Genomic DNA, 21,185 nt, shown 5'->3' on the forward strand with positions numbered 1-21,185 from the left:
TCATTTAATTTCAACTTTAAGATGATGAGCTAGCTGAAAGTTGCTTATTTACACATCCAGCAAATATAAAGTAACATTAGCACTGATTTGGAGTCATATTTGTGTCCATGTTATGAATGTAAGTCTAATATTCATTCTACTTTCAGCTCTGTTTTTGGTCTCCACCAACTAGGCTAAATGATTTTGAAAAAAATATTTAATTGTGATTAGTTTGACTGATATTGCAATTGTGATATGATTTGCAATATTAGAGCTAATGATAATTTTGCCTTTAACAAATATTGCACCTCCTGTGATTTGCCATCGCAGAAAGCCATATCGTGATTTCAAGAAAATTTGGATTAATTGTGCAGCTCTACCACCATGTGAGGGAAACCAAGTTATCCTTCAATGATCCACATAGAGAAATTTGAAATATCTGTCTCTTTAGCTCTTTTCACTACCTTGTGTCTAATTCTGTCTTTCTGCCTAGTTAATTAGTATGTTTTTGCTGTAAACAGCTGCCTGCTGTGGGCAAAATCAACACTGACAGATGCTAAAATGCCTCACGGAGCTGAGGGGAGCTGCAGAGTTGGGTGATAATTCTCTGTGGGTTCATCACTGTGACAACAAGCGACCCCTTTCAGATGACAACTATTCATTTGTTACAAAGAAAATACTGATTATAGACACTTTAATCAGTAATCATAATTACTTTCAGCAGGAGCATGTATCTGTATCCAGTATTAACGCAAATACTTTAGATAAACACAGCCAAGCTTCACAATAAGGCAACTTTGTTAATCCTCTGAGGTTATCATTAAAATGATCTTACAGACTTTGACCAGAGGTCATCAGGGGCTTTTTTTGGAGACGGAAATTCCACCATCTCCCAGCCCATCCCTTTATTTTCTCTGGCCTCATATCAGAGGTGGTGTCAGAGTCAGGGATCGAGGCTAAATACATCCTCTTCCACTTCCCCATTCTGCCGTCTCAACCCTGCATTTGACCCCCCTTTAACCTCTGAGGACCAAATAATATACTGCTGACACAGCACATAAACAAACGAGGCTTAAGAACAGATTTTCTGATGCAACAGCCATCTACAAAAAATACACGTCAAATATGAAATGTAAAAGATCTCTTTAAAGAAATTAAGTAACTTAATCTTGTGTTTAAAGGCTTATTACAGTAATACATGACTTTATTTTGACTTTCTGCAGTGTGTCTGGGTGGAAAAATGTAAATGCCAAAAATTGTGGTTTGTCAGAAATCTAAACACTGAACAATCTGACACATCTGCTCTGATACCTGATGTCAGGATCACTTCAAACTTTTTCTATTATTCTGAAACTAATTCATCAACTTGAGTCATTTTTTAATTTAAAAAAGTCTAAATTCTCTGATTTCAGTTTCTAAATGTGAATATTTTCTGGTTTCTTTACTCCTCTCTGACAGTAAACTGAATATTTTTGAGTCGTGGACAAAACGAGACATTTCATGATCTCATCTTGGACTTTTGGAAACACTGATCAACATTTTTCACCATTTTCTGACATTTTTGGAACAAAAAATTAATCGATTTATGGAGAAAATGCTCAAGAGGTTGGTTAATAATGAAAATAATTGTTACTCTCTGAATATCTTTAAAAATCTGAAGACTTTGTCCTGAGCTTTGGGAAACATTGAACATTTTTCAATATTTTCAGACATTTTCTCGACCAAACCATTATTCGCTGATTAATCATGAAAATAATCAACCAATGAATTGACAGTGAAAATCACTGTTAGTTGCAGCCCAACACACATGTACATGTCATTGAATAATGAACTATTCTAGACAAAAACAGTTGAAACAGTGTAAATTGGATGGATACTCTGATGAAGCAAAATCAAAAGGGGGTACTGATCCACTATTCTATGACAACATGTGAAGATCCCAGTGGCAGACAGAGGAACAGGTAGACAGTACCTGGTATATCCATGAAATCATCCAGGTTGGGCTGCAGTGGAGTCAGGCCAGGCTGGATTATATCAGCATTACTCGTGTACGCTGACGAGGAAGAGAACATAACATCAGACATGAGACACAGGGAGAGTGTGTGAGTGCTTCTGTCAGTGTGTGTGTGTGTCTCACTGTGTGTGGGTTTTGAAAGGTTATCTGTCATCATGGGGAATTTCCTTATTTTGGGGAGGGTTCCTTTGACTGATCTATGTGACTGTAAGACGCACTGCATGACAAAACTATGGTACGAAGAAAAAATATTTTTCTATAACATTAAAGAGGTGCTGCACATGTGCTTTTTGAGCTGTAAGCTGAATCTGTCATGTGAGGAAAGCTGGTGTTCATATTGATATTTTTTACCAAATTTATCAAAATGGACATGAAAATTGAATATGGGTCACAGAGACCCAGAGTTCACCTTTTTGGACATTTTTATGGCATTAAATGTATTGGGTTGGACACCTGCTGGAGCTGAAGTTACACATTAAAGTAGTAGCTCAGTATTTTAGGAAATGTTCTTATTGGCTGTCTTGATGAAAGGTATCAATCATTTCTGTCCATTCAACATAAGGCTTAGCTTAGCTTAGCATAAACAGCTAGCCTAGCTCTGTGTCAAAGGGGAAAAAACACCTACCAGCACTCTAAAGATCACTAATTAAAGTTTTATATCTTGTTTGTTTAATTCATATAAAATCAGAAGAGTAAAAGCAACAATTTGTGTTTCCTTCCAAATCTCTGCTCCTGGCTAACAAACAGTCCTGCACATTACAGGCTGGAATACCACAAATTTTCACATTTTGTTTTCATACATATTCAACAAATGACCCACAACATGTTAGTCAGAAAGAGAAATTACAAATCACATAAATTATTATTAATATATATATTAATTATCTTGTTCAGTTCAGTTTAAAGATGTGCAGTCACTCACCAGTGGTAGATTCTGTCACATATTGGACAAAGCCAGGCTAGCTGTTTCCCCTCATTTCCAGTCTTTATGCTAAGCTAAGCTAACCGGATGCTGCGTAGCCTTGTGTTGAATAGTCAGACATGAAAGTGAAGTCAATCTTCTCATCTAACTTAAGAGAAAGAAAGCACTTCCCCAAGAAGTCAAACCTTTCCTTGAAATAGTCACGACTAAACAAGCAACAACAAAATATAAAGTTTGGAAAACATCTTTACTGTATATTTTTTAAAGGACCAGTGCGTAGGAGTTACTGGTATCTAGCAGTGAGCTTGCAGACTGATCCACCTCATTTTTCCAAGCAGAAAGAGATGATGAGAGGAGAGCAGAAATTACGGTGGCTGCAAAACACAAAAAATGTGAAAGGTCCTCTACAGGAGGGTTTGGTCTGTCCTTTCTGGGCTACTGTGGAAACTTGGTGGTGTAACATAGTGGACCCACGTCCTCTTTAGATATAAACAGCTCATTCTAAGGCAGATTTTTTCATTCATGCCCCCTGTCAGAATAATTATAGTGAAACAGAACAGAATTTTAGTGAAATAAAGGTCAGCATGATAGATTGTTTATTTCCCCTATATAAATCATACCTTTGTTTCACTCTCTTTATTCTCCCCCAGTCATCCATGCCCCCCCTTGCAATGACCTCCAGAGGGACCCACCCCCCCCATTTGGGAACCACTGCTCTAAGGCAACAAAAACACTACTATTCTTATTTTCAGGTGCTTATACACTCATGAAAACATACTTATGAATCTTATATTCCATCTATCTTACACACTGGAGTTTTAGAGTCAGAACCACAGGACTGTGTGGGTGTTGTTTGATCAGACTTGATTAACAGTAACCTGGGAACATAAGCAACAACAACACAACTGTCATCAGATTCTGATTCAAGTATAGTTTAATCCTCATTGAAGTGTGTGTCCATGTTGTGTTCATGTAGGGCCCATGACTCTTAGTAAGACACTGATTTAGAAAATGTTAAATATGACAGATTCTCTATGTCTGGATTCTCTCATGTCACATATATGAGATTATATATTATATACAGTTGATCTGAAGCTCATTAACTCTGTCCTCTAGGTTCCTGTTCATGGCAGACATGGCATGAAGCAAAGCTAAGGAGTTTTGACAGTAATTTGATAAAACATGGACATAAAGTGGAAAGAAGTAAAGTATTTTCAGCCAAATGATAAATGCACTATTTAATCCTGTCATGCAGCTCACAGACCACTAGTTGTCCATCCTTATTTTTAAACACTTTCAGTGTTGCACAAAGTCACAGCTGAAAGTCACTGTGAAGAGTCAGAGTACTCACTGTCATGTCGGTCGCTGGCCCAGGGACATGGCTTCTGTGTCATGGTGAACAGGGTGTCAGAGATGTCGGACAGGAGGCAGTCCAGGTCAAACATGTGGGCCTCCACCGGCGCGGCCTCAGGCTCCTGGTACATCTGATTGGACCATTTCTCCAGCTTGGCCTGGCAGATTTGACCCTGGAGCACATTTAGGCAGAGTTGAAAAAAAAAAAAAACTTCAAATCATACTTTTAGTGACAAGTCAGTCCTCGATCTATCCATTAGAGGGCTCCCTACAAATAGGCAAAGTGATGCATTGATGGCATCCAGTTCTCCACAATTGTATATGTCAAACATTTGGAGTTGAAAGTGTGAAAAGAAAAAAATGCAAAAAAATGTATGTTGAAAACTAAAAAAAACTATATAATATGATCAGATACTCCTCGCTCAATAAGTTGTTGGTCATATGCAAAATTATTTGAGCCGGTTACCCGTAAATTACGACAATGCCAGCTCACTAAAACACACCCATTTACACAAAAATAAAATGACACACATATAGCAGCTGTATCTCAAATGTCGAACCTGTTTTCTAGAAAAAACAGCCTATTCTCCTCTTAAAATCCAGTAAAAACTCACAGTAACTGAAGCTCCAGACTTGTCTCTTTTCCCCGTGTTTGAGATGCTTTGCTGCACCCTGATCTTCTTGTCTTTACCCTCCACTTCTAAGTCTGAGGCCACATTTATAGGGAAGCCCAGATTGAGCCGGAAACTGTTTTGATTACGTCTAAGCACACGACATCCCTCCTCTTATAATTTATTCATTTACCTCTCGATTTGTTTTCTTTGAGGCAGAATGTAAGTGTGCAAGTAGAAATGAGGTAAGATTGTTGTGTGCATATGCATGAGTGTGTGTGTGTGTGTGTGTGTGTGTGTGTACACAGCGCATGATGAAAAAGCACTTTTGACATATTGTTAAAAAACACTAGCCCCTTACAGGTTATCATTATGTCTGCTTTGTTCATTTCTTTATTTTGATGTCTCACCATTTCAATAAGAGCTGCAGCCTTTTGTCCCTGACCTAATTCTGGCAGTCACACTCACGTGCGGCTGAACAGGCAGACCTGAGGCCCTGCCAACACAAACTGCTGCTGCCTCAGACTCGCCAAAGAAAAAAATATAAATGCACATATGAGCGCCTCACAATTTCTCACTTCCGATGGGTATTTTTTACATTTTTTGAGGGGTTTCCTGCAACTAGGTGGTACATTACGTTAAATTTATCTCAATGTGAAATGAGAAGAGGTAAGCAGACATGAGATGAGAAATTAGTTAATAGAGATCAGATTAGATTCAATAATATAGGCAGAGATTTTTCTGTTTCTTAACACTGACTGCAAGGTGACCCCCTGAGTGTAGGATAAGGACACACATTCGTCAAAACACTTCAGTTACCCTTGTAATTCTTTTAGGCTGTTCTTAAGGGAACCACATATGTTCTGATAGACCATTATTCTTAAACCACTGTTGCATTAAAAAAGTCCCTTTGGTCTGAAAGTCCATTATCCTGAAAACAAATGCCCACTGTTCCAAAAATGCACACTCTCCACAGGCTCCCTGTGGCTTCAGCAAAAAATTATATAGAGATGAATGTTTTTTTTTAAAGATTCTAATTTTCATTTATCATTGTTGTAGGTCTACACCGTAAGAACAAAAAAGTGGAGAAAACTCAGGGCAGTGTATCGCAATAGATTTTGAGTTTTCAGCTCAACTTAAATTCCTAAGCTTTGATAAAGTTTTCTCTGGATAAACTTAAATCTTTGATTTTTAGAAACCCCTTAAGATTTTATTCCAAAAAGTGAAGTGAAAGTGAATGATGTTCAAAATGATATATATTTAATTAAAACTAGGTTCACTGTTGCCCTTTTTTTTTAATTTCTAACGCTCAAAGATTCAAGTTTATCTAAAGAAGTAAAGTAAATCAGCTCAACTACAGCAACACTTTCTCAAGTTTATCTCAAAAGTCAAAAAGTTTGAGGCATCTCAAATATTTTTTTACAGTGCAAGTAGAGCAAGTGATTCTTATATTCTCCAACTGTAAAAATATGGAGCCTATATAAACTCGAGGCTTCAAAGCAACAGTCCATAAACCAATGAGTGACACACAGAGTGCATCAAAGTCATAGGAGTTTATCTCAAGACAATCCATTCAATCTTCAGTCTGAACCACAAATATCAACCTCATGGTGGCTCTGGATGGAAAGTCAGGGGATCATCAGGAGGATTCGTCCTCTAGGGAACATGTCTGTGCAACATCTCATGGCAATACATCCAATATCTCCTGAGCGTTTCAGTCTGAACCAAAGAGGTGGACAGACAGACAGACACCATCATTCCTTGGAACTGCCTGAGTGCATAAAAACCTAATGGTAATACTCTGTCTTCTTAAGAACACAGATTGCTCATAGACTGTACAGTACATTTCCCTGTTATTGCCTTTATATGACTTGATTTGTTAACTTGGCAGGACTTTGTTTCTTAGTGTTAACATGAGGTGAGGTGTAAAGATGTCATTTGAGTCTGTGATAGAATATTAATGTCTGGTGAAAACAGATAAAGCTACTGTCTCCACACAAATCAGGTTGTTAAAAAAATTATGGGGACTATGGGGCTGAACCTAAAATTTTATGGCCAATTCAATTTTAGATTAGGAGAGCTGAAAGTTGTTATAAAATATATGAGATAAACATTAGAAAAACAACCCCTGGCTTTCACTGAGGTGTTTTTCCAGCCACTGGATGTAATCTGTTAAGAGAAAGGTGAGATAACACGGAGCATAAAAACCTGGTTTAGTGATCTTTGACCTGTCAGTTACATGCTGATACGTTACCTTTGAAGTGCCGCACAATACATGAATAGTGTGGGCTGCAGACAGACAGACAGACAGACAGACAGGTGTTGTCTCTGCAGTGGTCCTAGTTTTGACTTCAGTTAAAGGGATAGTTTGAATTATTTGATGTAGGGCTGTATGTGGGACCTACTGATAGACAGTGTATCGACCAACAGCAGATGCTGGTGCACGTCCCAAGTTTGGAGAAGCTAAACAATGAACTGCTGTGGACAGGGTCAGCAGCAAAACACATTTTAGCTACTTAAAATATGTTCTTTTTTTATGAAGATTATTTTTGGGGCTTTATTAGACAGAGAGCAGACAGGAGACGGGAGGACGCGCAGCAAAGAGCCACGGGCAGGAGTCAAACCAGCGGCCGCTGCACAAGACTGATAACCTCAGGACATGGGAAGTATGCTCTACCAGCTGAACTACAGGAATGCCCTGTCACCAGCCTGATGGGAAATCGCCTTTATACAAACCAAACCAACTAAACTCCATAGGCAAAATCAGTCATTTTACCCCACAGACCACAGGGGCTGCTGGTCGACTGCTGCCTTCATCTGTTAGTTACTATGTGTTATTGTGTGACTTTGGTGTTTTAAAAGTTTAGTTTGGATTCACCAGAGTCTAACAATGACACAAACAAATAACAGATCGATGCAGAGGTACACCAGCAACTCCTGTGGTCTGCAAGGTAAAATGATTGGTTTCACCTCAGGAGTTTGGCTGGTTTGGAGAGAGTGATATTTAACTTAGTTTCCCAAAAGGAAAGACTGATGCCAAGCTAAAGTGGAGAAAATTTTAATTACAGCATACATTTAAAAGGATGTTGACTTTTTTTTAGGAGGACTACAAAATGGCTCAAATGTGTTTTGTTGCTGACCTTGTCCACAGCTGTCCATTGCTTACCTTCTGTGCTGGTACTCCTCTCCTCTTTTCCAAACTGAGGCTGTGTCGACTGACATCTACTCTCAAATATTTTTTTATTGTGAAGCCTGATTGTAAAGGTGACAGAGTATGGTATTGCCATGCTTCACTACCTTGTAGACAAACGTAATGCAAAAACACAAGAGAAACATACTGCCTAAATCTAAAATAAGTACGTCATTAAACAATCGGGGAAAGAAAATGAAAAACTTGACATCTTAAAACCATAATGTGTCTCAAGCTCCCTGCATGTCAACTAAAGTCCCCGTTGGACACTGGACTGCGTTTAAAATTTGGTTCCATCTGCAAGATGCAAGAGTAAAGGTCGACGAATCTTTTCAAAACCTTTCAGCTATCTTTTCAGCTTTCATGCTTCATTTTCCACAGGCTGGACTATTGTCACAGTGTCTCCACAGGTCTGAGTAAAAAATCAATCTCATCCAGAACACTGCAGCCAGAGTCCTCACCAACACCAAGAAAGTGAAGCCTATTACACCAGAGCTTAAATCACTGCACTGGCTACCTGTGTGTCAAAGGATAGATTTTAAAATCATATTTACTCTCCTATAAAGCACTAAATGGTCTTGGGCCTAAATACTGCAGCAGCAGCCTGTAGTTTCTCTGCTTCCCACCTGTGAAACAAACTTCCTGGAACTGTCAGCTCATTTAAATCAGGGCTTGAATCTGTGACCGTTTCCTGCAGCTTTCCAGTGAAGCAGATACAGAACTTCTTGTTAAGATAATCTGTAGCTATTGCTTTAGTATTTGTTTGCTTTTCACCTTTGTTTTTACATCTTTTAAACGCAATTATTCTTGTTATGTTTTAACTATTTATTGGCTTGCTTTTAGCTTTTTTTATGACCTCATATGCAATTTTAATGTTCTTTTAACGTTTTATGCTCCTGTAAAGCACTTTGAATTGCCTTATCTGAATGGTGCTGTATAAAAACTTGCCGTGCCTGAATCGGTTTCTCTCAAGGTGAAGTGTGTCCATCAGTTCTGCTGCCCATAATTTTAAAGTTGGGCCATCTTTCTTTTTCCAGAATAATAGGATTAGCTTTTTTGCAGTAAGGCCATAAACCATGCTTATTACTGTGCCTGTTTTAGTTTCTTTACATCTTTGGATATCTACAGGATTATCAAAATTGGGTCTGCGTCTATCTGGACATTCTAAAAAAAAGGAAGATATCAAACCAGTAGACTTGTATTTTGAAACAGAGAGCAAAGCTTTGAAGTAAATTACCTTCCTCTGAACTGCATTTTTCACATACTTGAGAGACCTCTGGAAATTATTCTGCCTGACCAAAAATAAGTCACCACCTGGATTTAACTGAGCAAATAGTTAAGAGGCTTCCATTGGATAATTAGTGCAGTGATTAATATGTTTGAGCTGGTAACAAGTTATTGAACTCTAACTGATGCAGTGAGCAGCTTCTCATTTCTTAAACAACCATGTCAGAAGACATATCCTGTGGTCGAGGAAAAGATGTTACTCTGTTTCAGAAGGATCAAATTATTGTCCTGCATCAAGCAAAGAAAACAACTAAGGAGATTGATGAAACTATTAAAACTGTGTTAAGAACTGTCCAACACATTATTAAAACCTGGAAGGATAGTGGAGAACCATCATCTTCAAGGAAGAAATGTAGTCAGAAAAAAATCTGTTCCAGAGTGATGGGGGCATCAGAGTAAGAAGAGAGGCAGATGAAGTGATGCTCCCATCATGCCTAGTGTCTACTGTACAAGCCTGTGGGGGCAGTGTTATGATCTGGGGTTGCTTCAGTTGCTCAGGTCGAGGTTCAGAAACGTTATGTTCCCAAAAAATGAGGTCAACTCACTACCTGGATACACTGAATGAGCAGGTTTTTACATCAATGGATTTTTTCTTCCCTGATGACACGAACATATTCCAAGATGACAACGTCAGGATTCATCAGGCTCAAATAGTGAAAGAGAGGTTCAGGGAGCATGAGACATCATTTTCACACATGGATTGTCCACCACAGAGTCCAGACCTGAACCTCACTGAGAATCTTTGGGATGTGCTGGAGAAGACTTTACACAGAGGCCTGACTCTCCCATCATCAATAGAAGATCTTGGTGAAAAATGAATCCAACTCTGGACAGAAATAAATGTTGTGACGTTGCATAAGCTTATCGAAACGATGTCATTGTGAATGCGTGCTGTAATCAAAGCTATAGGCGGTCCAATGAAATATTAGAGTGTGTGACTTTTTTTTCCAGGCAGTGTATTTCTTGTAACTTTTTGATCAGCATCTACTGTAGGTAAGTACATCATACAACCCTACTTCAAATAATCTGAACTATCCCTTTAAAAGCTGGACTTCCAGTGACACAGTAAATGTAAAGAGTGAATTAAACCAGAGGAATGATGATGTCCAGGTGAAAGGAGGAATAGTGGGATGAGATGGTGACTTGCAGTGACACATGTCACATTCTCATGTGAATATAATCATGAATGAGGTGCTTCCCCAGGGTCCCTCCCTCTCTACTCCTTTGTCCTTCCTCTCCTCTTCCTCTCTGTGTGTTTTGCTTCTTTCAGCCCCCATGACATCATCATCATACTCACTGCCCCTCAACTTTTACAAAGCGCTGCTGGAAGTAGGTCAGATTTGATTAAATGACATTAAATTCTGCAGCTATTTCTCTTGAATAAAGATAAAACCTGAGGGGGTTGTTCGTGGTATTGTCAATGCTGGCAATCAATATGTGTCAATTGCCTACAAATGCCAGGCCATGACGCAAGTTGTTTTGCACGTTTCTTTTTCTGTTTTTCTTTTTTTCATGCTCTCTTTTCCTTTCTGGTTAACTGAGGGAGGCTAAATCCACATGCTAAAAATAGCAGCCTGAGGGACTTTGATGATCGTATGTTGAGCTCCAACTGCATTCAAAAGTAAACAACGCTGGCAGGTCACCGACTCTCACACTGAAGCCTGTGTCAATCAGCCAACTTCACTTTTCAAAGGTCAAAATCAGTATTAGTCTACATCAGTGTTATTCCACTACTTCTAGAGAGAATGACAGGAGAATGATATTAAAGTCATACCTCCTGTAGCATTGACAGAATATCATCTTTCTTCTTCTGAAGCTGTGAACAACAAGAAGACAAACAGTTATTTTGATTTCACTCAAGGCATTGCTGGGACACTGTGGAGATCTGGTTGTACTGCTACAATGCTACAATGCTGTATTTAGTATGGGCCTTATGGGATATATTATGACCAAATATAATGATACTGTCTGTCTGTGTAAATTTAAATTAATAAAAACTTTAATTACGAAAAAGAAGAGAAACTGTGTGCAGTTTTGGATATAAATGAGTAATGAGCCATGCTAACAGCAGGTATAATATTGACCATACTCAACAGAACAGTTTCATTATTTTTGATGAACATTTGCTAATTGGCACTAATCAAAAGTTTCACCCATGATTGATAGTGTTGCAAATCATCAAAGTTATAACAGTTTATCCAAACAATTTTGTACTAATTCAACACTTTATTTGAAGGGTTGTGTGCATAAGACCATGGCTGGGCAACATATTGATATTATATCATATCGTGATATGAAACTAGATATCGTTTTAGATTTTGGATATCATTATATCATGATATGGAGCAGCTGTTGTATGGTAAAGTGATGTCATTTTCTGAACTTACAGACTGTTGCAGCTGTTCTTTTATTTGTTTTTACCTACTTAGTCATTAAATATTCACATTACTGATGATTTTCATAACGCTCATTGTGTAAATAAGGGATGTTAATGATTAATAATTAATTGATTAATCACTGTTAAAAATGTAACCAATTAAAAATGCATTAATTGAAAATGAATCACTTGTTTAGTTACAGTAACTGCATCTAGTTTGACATTGTTTTGTCTGGCCAAGAGATTTGTTGAATAAGGAGACTTAAACTTAACTTAAAAAAGAGGAAATAATGAAAATGAGGAAAAAAATGAGAAAAAACCTTTGTTATGTATCTTATTAATTATTTATGATTAAGATGAAGTTAAGGAAAATGCACAAACTTGCACCCCCTGTGTTAATATTTATGAAAGCAGCAGCAGTCATAACTACACTATTGTTGCAATATCACCATCATTATATCATCAGTTATCAGTATCATATCACTTGGTGATCATACAACAAACTTGTTTTATCACCATGGTCACTTCCACCCTTTAGAGTACACAACATGTTGTCAGTCACGACTTACATGATCAATAATTACTGATACTGACCAACATGAATCTTCACTATTATGGTTTTTCAGCTATATCACCAAGGCCTACATAAGACTGACATGACACTGTCATTAAGATGACATCACACCTGTCATGAACATGAGGAGTCTTTATGAATGTTTATGACTGTTGACAATAAGTTCCATTCAGTCATTTATGTCATTTCTAATGCAAAGTTTAAGTATTTGGCAACCCTAAGACGAAGTCTGTATTAAAATGACATAATTGGCCAAATGACACAGTCACAAACATTCATAGACTCCTTCATGTTCATGACAGGTGTCGTGTCATGTCATGGTTATGTCAGCATTGTGTCAGTCTTATGTACACCATTTCAAATAATGTGTTACCAATTCCTTTCTATGAAGATCATGTCTATAATTCATTATAAGCACATTCATAAGACATTATGATGCATTTAAACTCTGTTGTCACTTTGGTATGAAGTTATAAAGCTTTATGCATGCATAACTTAAAATGGGCTTTGTCTACCACTTACAATATTTCAGAAACCTTGGTATACATGATTATAAACATTTATAACAAGTTTGACAAAGCCTTACATATGCATCATAATGCCCTATGAATGTGCTTGTGATGCATTCTAGACATGACCCTCATAAAAAGTATTACGCCATTTTTTTTCGCATAAATGCAAACTTGGACCTGCTGGTGGTGCTACTGGAAACGTCAGGGATCTCATATTTGCAAATAATTTTACAGCAATACACTGAGTAAGGTGAATAATTTCAAGCTATGTCACTCTGAACCACAAATGTCAACCTGCTAATGAGTCAGGAAATTTGAGGACCTCTGAGGACCATGAATGTCTCTACGTAATTTTACATCAATCTAACCAAAGGTTGTTTAGATATTTCAGTCTGGACCAGCCAACACTGCCATCCACAGGTTGAAAGCAGGCCTACATGAGAGATAAAATATGTGCTCTGAGTGCTCACCCTCTTCTTGTAGTAAATCCTCCACTTGTGATACTCCTTGATCACCACCTCAATCCTTCGCTTCCAGTAGCTGCCCTCTAATACAATAGCCTGTTGACATGATGCAGAAATACCAAGAATGAAACTTCCTGTAAATTATGCCCAACATGTTCAACCTCATCAGTGTACAAAGCAATATAAGCATTCAATTAAGTTTTCATTTCAAAATACCTTCCACAACGACACAAATGACTCACTTCAGGTTTCCGATGTGAATCGGCCTCCAAGCCCTCCAGTGGTGTGACAAACCCACACACTGGGTTCTTCCTCTTCTCCACATCTAAACAGCAGATACACAGCAACAATATACACCTTTCAAGCTGCTTCAACACAAAAAACAGATTTTATTAAACGGTCTTAATGAAGGCAGCTAGTGAGACAAGTAGATTTGTGGCCAATCCTCATTTATGTTTAGTCACTTAGATGGACTGAGCAAAACAATCAAGTCAATAAGAAAGTTTAGGGACAGACTCGAACAAATTGAGTTTAGGAGCCAACGTTTCTTTTTTTTTTTATTCCAGATGATCAGTTTAAACAGTCTCCGTTTTTCTTTTTGTTTTTCCTGCAAAACATTACATTGTTTGTTAACTAGCTAGCCAACAAACAACATAATGTTTTGTTAACTTTTTAGCTAGTTAGCAAACGATCTATGTAAGGTTGTTAGGTTTTCTTAACATTTTAGCTCGTTAGCAGGGACCAAAATTAGCACAAGAAAAAAAATTGAACATTCACTAGCTATTTGACCAGTTGACAGCACTCAGTTTTTTATTTATGCATTTATTTTAATTTGAGTAAGCAAGCATATTCATATTGATTAAACTTTTGGTTTACACCAATAAACTTGTATTTACTAAATGGAGATTAATGCTTTTTTTGTGCAACAGAGCTCTGCTTAATTTTAAATCTGGGTTCACTCATTTTATACTTTTGCTTTACTCTGATTAGAACTAATCTTAGAATAAATAAGTCTTTCTTGATGCAACCCAGTCTTAGTTGTTCTTTTCTGATTCCTTGTCTAACGGGTTCTGTTGCATTTTCCAGCTCCTCTTTTGACTTCCTGTCTAACAAATTCTTGTTGCATGTGGTAGTAATGTCCTTCTCCTTTGATTCCTTGTCTAACGGGTCCTGTTGCATTTGGCAGTTCTGTCCCTCATCATTATTACTGGACAGATAAAGAATGTGTAGGCAGCTCTGAGAGGAGGTGAAGAGTGGTGGACTCACACTGTATGAACCAAGCTCTCCAGATCGCATTGTTCAGACGGATCTTATCTCTCCAGAGCAGCCGCAGACCTTTAAAAGACTTCCACTTGGGAGAGACGATCTTACCACTGCAAAAAAGAAGAAAACTTCTAAAAACATGCAATTTATGAACAGAAAATGAATCATGTTCAATGCACTGCTTTTTTTCCTCACTGACATTGAGAAATGAGGAGATACTCTTTAGAAGAAAATGGACTAAGTGGGGAAAAAAATAACCTCACATCTCACCCCTGTTAGAAATCCGTCCTGATTTTGACTAATAGCGCCCAATCAACTCATTCACCAGCACACAGCCAGGCTGTTTGCACTTTGTTTCCACTGTCCCTCAGCCTGCTGAGTGCTGACAAGAGGCCCCCTAATGTGAGGTGCTCAGGGAGTTGCTAGGAAGCCTGGGGGGGGGGGGTTCATTTTCAACACACTTTTAATGGAGTGACATCGCTGAATGTCACACACTCCAAAACAGCAGAGACAGCATATTACTGAAAAAACAAGCTATTAGGAGAGGAACCAAGTAACGCCAGTCTGGTTAATAACAAATACTGCACAGCAGTTTGCACAAATACAGTCTTACTTAATTATAAGTAAATAAGTACACACACACAGAGAACCTGGACCTAAGAGATTCACAAAGTAACCTCGTTCAAGGTTACTAGGTTTTGAAGCTGGAGATCAGTCTGTAAATGATTCGGCAGCAACAAATTGCAAGATATCCACAGAACGTAGATCATGACTTCCATATTTCCAGGTTAGAGGAGAGGATAAATAAGAAAGAGGTTTGACCAAATGGTTTTGCAAATAAACAGATACCAATGAGAGGCAACGTACACATAAGAGAGACAAATTAACTTTTGAGTGTTGTGCAGGATGAGTAAGAGAACCACAGTTTGTAATGAATCTCAGTGTCCCATGAAGAGAACCACAGTCCAGCATGTGAAGACAATAACACAAAAAGAAAAGCAAGACTTGTTTCTGTAGTAAAACCCTAATAACAGCTGACAGAGCTGCTGTATGCTGCATGTTGAAGACACTCGTCTCAGCAGGAGTGTGTGTGGAGCAGTAGATGACAGTGTCATTATCTCTAGAAACGAAAGGCTCAGTGTTGAATATTTTCTCCAATAATAATGGGCCCAGAGCCAAACCTTGTGGAACCCCTGTTGGACTTGCAGTACTTCCAGTGTAGCAGCCTCTATCTGAACAGCCTGGGTTCTACCTGTGAGATGATTCACAAAATACCCAAATGCTTGTTTAGAAAAACCATTAGCTATAAGACATCCAATTAAAGTTTAAAAGTTCTTTGTTCCTAATGTGAAATTCCTTCATAACAATGTACACCTTGTGGTGTGTTGTACTGGTTATTAGGGCTGGGCGATGCCTACTGAATTGATATATGACAACGTCCACAGTGAAACGTCACGATGGATGACATCATTGCTGCTAAAAGAGTATTCATCTCAGCACCTCGTGTGTAACTTTCTCTCCCACGTGTCAAAGACAGAACTTCAGCAGCAACTCTAATCCACACTGCCTCAAATAGAGAGGGCTTTTAAGACACAATGTTATGGTTGTAATGGTTATAATCAGTGGTGGACAAAGTACTCAACCCCAGTACTTGAGTCAAAGTATAGATACTTCTGGTCAAATATTACTCAACTACAAGAGAAAGTTGCTCAGTTCAAAATTTGACTCAAGTTAAAGTACCAGAGTACTTGTTTTTAAAAATACTTCAGTATTCAAAAGTACCAAGTACATTTTCTAATATCAATACATTGTTGTATTTTTCTCACAGTGCATTTACAGAACCTTGTAACTGAAACCACCTAATGAAGTACTCTTACAAAGTCTATAGAAACACCTATAAATACTTCAGCACAGAAATACAATCAGAAACAAAAAGGACAGACATTGCCTGCATTAATTATGTGGTATTCCCCCCCAATAAAAATAATCCAACATTAAAAGCCTACCTGGAATTATTTCTCTTTTTAGAATTATAATAACATCTTAAGATTTAATTTAGTCTTTCTCCTGCCGTCAACATTACTGAGTTTTGTTTAAATGAAAGAGGGAGAACTTGCTCGTGCTTGTTTCAGAGCACCTGGTTGACGTATTTCTGTTTTTACATCAGTCCCAGTTGAGAGCGGGTACTGTGATTGGTTTCCTTCTGTGATGAACACAGCGTGTGGCCAATTGTATTTTAGAAAAGAAAAACAGCAACAGCTGACCTTGAAGCTATGCATAGCTTAAAAAGTAACAAGTAATGACAACCCTTCCTAGAAATGTAGTGGAGTCAAAAGTACAATATTTGTCTTTGAAATGTAGTGGAGTGAAAGTCATAAGTTTCCAAGAAAACAAATACTCAAGTAAAGTACAGATACTCAAAAAAATGTACTTAAGTACAGTACTCAAGTAAATGTACTTTGTTACTGTCCACCACTGGTTATAATGCCCTATGAATGTGCTTGTAATGCATTATGGACATGACCTTCATTAACTGTTTTGTTAGGATTAATGTAAGCTTTGACTTTCTTGTGGGGCTACAGGAAACATCGGAGATCTCCAAAGTCACTAGAGATTATCCCCTCGGGACTTTAAATATCTGTGACCAATTTTACAACAATCCATTGACTAATGTCAAGATATGTCATTCTGAACCACAAATGTCAACCTGCTCATGACTCTACAGTCAAAGTCAGGAAATTTCTAAAGTTGGTAAAACTCCTCCTCTGGGGACCATGAATGTCTCTACATAATTTCACATCCATTTAACCAAAAGTTATTCCAGTATTTAGAGGAATCAGCGGTTGATGACTGTCAGACATCACAACGAACAATGGCGTCATCCAACAGCCCAACCCATACTGGCTCCAGGTTTGTTGTGCAGCTATCACCAAACTATAAAAAATACAAAATTGGCGGATTGTCACTGGTAGCAAAAATGTTTTCCTTGGACCAAAGTTGATGGCAACTCAGAAGAGCAAGTTGCTAAAGCAGAACTTAAGCACATTTTAAAAAAAATCAGTCATTCAGAAAAAAGGAGCAACAAACACTGTTTCAAAAATGCAGTGAATAAAATGCAGAATGTTTCACAGGGGTGTTCTACATCATATCTTGAATTGATACATTGATATATTTTTTTTCACAATGAAAAAAATCATATGGTGATAAATAGCAATATTTAGTTCTGAAAACTAACTGACTATTATGGAAGTGGTTTGGTTACAAAAGATCAGATGTACAATAAACCACTGTAATATGTAAGAAGTGAAAGAGGACAGACAGCAAAAGCGGGCGACTGATTTCACCACCTCAAGCAGAAGCACCCAGGCTGGTTGACTGCAAGAAGAGATAAACAGCTACTGTGACTTCTAGACCAAAAATATTTATCAGTAGTTTGTCATATCGTCAAAAACATCGTTATCACAGAACCCTGAAATATTGTGATATTTATTTAGGGACACATTAGCCACTGCTAATGCTACATCTACATCTTTCAATTTACTGTCTGTGATAATGCAATAACGGACAATAATAAACATCCTGAAATAAGCATGGTGTGAAGTCACAGCAACACTCCAGGGGCATCATTTCAGGATGTTCTCTCCTTTCCCTCAGTTACACTGTAATCTCTCCTGTGCTGCCAACTAGATTCAAAGTCCAGTTTTCAGTGAAGATTTTCCAAGCTGTTGCGCAACAACAGACTGCAAAACCCCTCTCCCAACACATCCCCACACACTACAACCCAACACTGACTACCAGTTTTAATAGAGAAACTTGCTGAAAGAGATATTTTTATGCAGAGCGTTCATAAAATAATATGTAAATTATGAAGCACAGAGGGAGATCACTGCAGGGGGAAAGGAATTTTAAATTAAATTATAGCCTGCAGGTTCATATTCCAAATTAATAGGTGGCTTTGAATATATGGGGGAAATATTTAATCTGAAAACTATAATATTTTCCAGATTTCATTTTATCATGCTGCATGAAAGCTCCATGAGTTATTCACACAGCTAATCCTGCAGAAGGAAAGAAGGCTGAACTGCAGAAGATAGAAGTGTAAGTAAAGGGAGGTTCTACTCATTTATACAGGGGAATCTGGACATTTCAAAGCAGTTAATGATCTCAGGTGGGTTTTTCCTTCTGCCCCAGACTCGGTAATATGACCCACCTGTAGGCCAGGGACATGCAGTCAAAGAGGCGGGTCAGAGTGGGGTCGATGCTCAGGCTCCCGGAGCTGAGCGGCCCGTACCGGTACGTCTGACACCACGTCCTGTTCACCGTGTCGAAGTCATATCTGAGCGAGCCGCCGCTCTTCCTCCTGCGCGGCGCAGAGTCGCTGTGGGGTGACGACACCATGAAGTGTCCGCTGTGGATGACCTGTGTGGGGGGGAAGGAGCCGGCGGACGGCCCGGTACCGACAACCCGAGCGGGTTCCCCTTCCCCCTCCGAGTCCGAGTCCGACGAGTCCTGCAGCTGGCTCCGTCCGGCTGAACAAACCCTGCCTTTGGCCGCCATGGTGCGCTTTCATTCAGGGTGGACTGTCCGTCAGACAGTGAACTTTCTCCTCAGCTGACTCCCCCCTCCTCCCCCGCTGTCTTCAGATCGGCCGATATTTCCTCTAACAAGTGTGCAGCTCTGTCAGCAGTGAGGCCCCTCATCTGTCAGCTGAGAGACGTTCACTGTCTCCTTCACAGCAGAGACAATATGTGAGGACTGCCTGTTGTGTAAGACCTACTATCAATATGTCAACTTCCTATGGTGGTAAAGTCCTTTTAACCACCCTTACTGAGGACGGTAATTATTAATAGACTCGTCCTTAGAAGACTTATTATTGTTATTATTAGCCTACTTATTATGTAATACTTCAGGCTGGCCCTTTCGAATTTAAAATATTCATATAGGATATTAATAGTTTAATACCAAACCCCGATTCCAAAAAAGGTTGGGACACTATAGTACGTAAATAAAAACATAATGCAATGACCTGCAAACAATATTCAATTGAGTACAGCACACAGACCAGATATTTAAGATTCAAACTGATTAACTTTAATGATTATTAATTCATTCTGAATTTGATGCCTACAGCATGTTGTAGAGACCAGGGCATTTTTAGCACCGTGACACCGATGTTTCTTTTAAAAACTGTCAGAAAGTGTTTGGGAAGTGAATTGAAGTTTTCAAGGAGAAATTCTTTCTCATTTTTATTTGATATACAACTTCAGGCACTTAGCAATCTAGGGTCTCTCTCTCTGTTATCTTATTTTGTGCTTCATAATGAACCACACATTTTCAGTTGGAGACAGGTCTGGACTGCAGGCAGGTCAGTCCTGAACTCTTTTACTACAAAGACATGCTGCTGGAACATGTCCACAATGTGTCTTGGCATTGTCTCACTGAACTAAGCAGGGACATCAGGGATGGCAGCATATGTCGCTCCAAATCCCCTCACACCATCACAGCTGCTGTCTTTTGAGATCAGTGCTGGTAACAATCTGAGTGGTCCTTTTCCTCTTGACATCCATGATTTGTGAAAACAATCTGAAATGTGGACTCGTCAGACCACAGCACACTTTTCCACTTTGCGTCAGTCCATCTCAGATGAGCTCTGGTCCAGAGAAGTCTGCAGTGTTTCTGGATGTTGTTGATATATGTCTTTCTCTTTGCATGGTAGAGTCTTAACTTACATTTGCAGATGCAGCAACAAACATCAGGGGTCAAAAGTCACAGACATTCAATGTTGGTTTTCAGTTTTACCCCTTATGAGATTTCTCTGGATTCTCCAGATTTTTTAGTGACATTATGGATTGTAGAGGTAAAGTTTTTTTTCATCCTGCTTAACTATTTGCCCCCACAGTGTTTCACAAGTTGATGAACTTCACCCCATCCAGGCTTGTGGAATGACTGAGCCTTTTGAGGATGCTCCTTTCATACCCAGTGGACATGTGTTACCTATGACCTGTTTAACTGTACAATGTTCCACACAGGTGTTTGTTAGCTTTCCATAAGTCTCAGTTTTTTGTTGCCCATCGCAACTCTTTTTTGAAACATGTTGCAGGAATTGAATTCAAAATGAGGGTAGTTACAAAAAACAATTTGGTTGATTGGTTTGATCATGAAATATCTTGTCTTTTTACTGTACTGAACTGACAAATGCCTGATTATCTTATAAATGTTGATCAGCTGTTTAGAACTGTTAATCATCTGTTGATATAAAGTTAAGCCCGCTGTCCTGAAAACAAAAGCCCACTGCTCTTAAAATGCACGCTGGACTTTGAGTTCAGTGACTGTCTGCCAGACTCCATCAACATTTTGTTTAACAGTTATAAACATCCACTCCTTCTGAAAGATTAATCATTTCTTACAACTCTGACACTTATACATTCTGCAAACGTTCAGCATTAATTTTAACTGCTAAACATGAAAAAGGCAAACTAAACAGTTGTTATATTACATAGTTCTCTGAGATTATTTTGGTACTTAGCAGCTAGACAAAGACGTGCATGTGTTGTTCATGATGATTGCTCGGAAAAAAATATTTTTCAAAGTCACAGATGCTCTGACAGCAAAACACATATCCTTTTTATTTTTACTTTT

General features: G+C 38.5%; 1 protein-coding gene across 4 annotated transcripts in view; it reads right to left on the minus strand.

Moving 5' to 3' along the window:
* Positions 1 to 19,392, minus strand: part of mlxipl (MLX interacting protein like) — a 36,958-nt gene extending 17,566 nt beyond the window's left edge. For 2 of the 4 annotated variants that reach the window (XR_014771575.1, XM_084730457.1), the window contains exons 1-7: positions 18,757 to 19,121; positions 14,550 to 14,656; positions 13,526 to 13,608; positions 13,290 to 13,379; positions 11,131 to 11,172; positions 4,267 to 4,441; positions 1,952 to 2,032 (exon numbers count right to left, since the gene is read on the minus strand). Coding sequence is in view for 3 of the 4 variants with exons in the window: in XM_084730457.1 (XP_084586583.1) it covers positions 1,952 to 2,032; positions 4,267 to 4,441; positions 11,131 to 11,172; positions 13,290 to 13,379; positions 13,526 to 13,608; positions 14,550 to 14,656; positions 18,757 to 19,103 (925 nt within the window). In the remaining variant the exon portion in view is untranslated. Of the gene's footprint in view, positions 1 to 1,951; positions 2,033 to 4,266; positions 4,442 to 11,130; positions 11,173 to 13,289; positions 13,380 to 13,525; positions 13,609 to 14,549; positions 14,657 to 18,756 lie in introns of all 4 variants that reach the window. The other 2 variants (XM_084730458.1, XM_084730456.1) reach the window with 2 other exon arrangements.
* Between the last annotated feature and the right edge of the window lie 1,793 nt (positions 19,393 to 21,185).

This window comes from Lutjanus erythropterus, chromosome 11, assembly GCF_056507025.1.
Source record: "Lutjanus erythropterus isolate fLutEry1 chromosome 11, fLutEry1.hap2, whole genome shotgun sequence".
NCBI classification, from domain to species: domain Eukaryota; kingdom Metazoa; phylum Chordata; class Actinopteri; order Lutjaniformes; family Lutjanidae; genus Lutjanus; species Lutjanus erythropterus.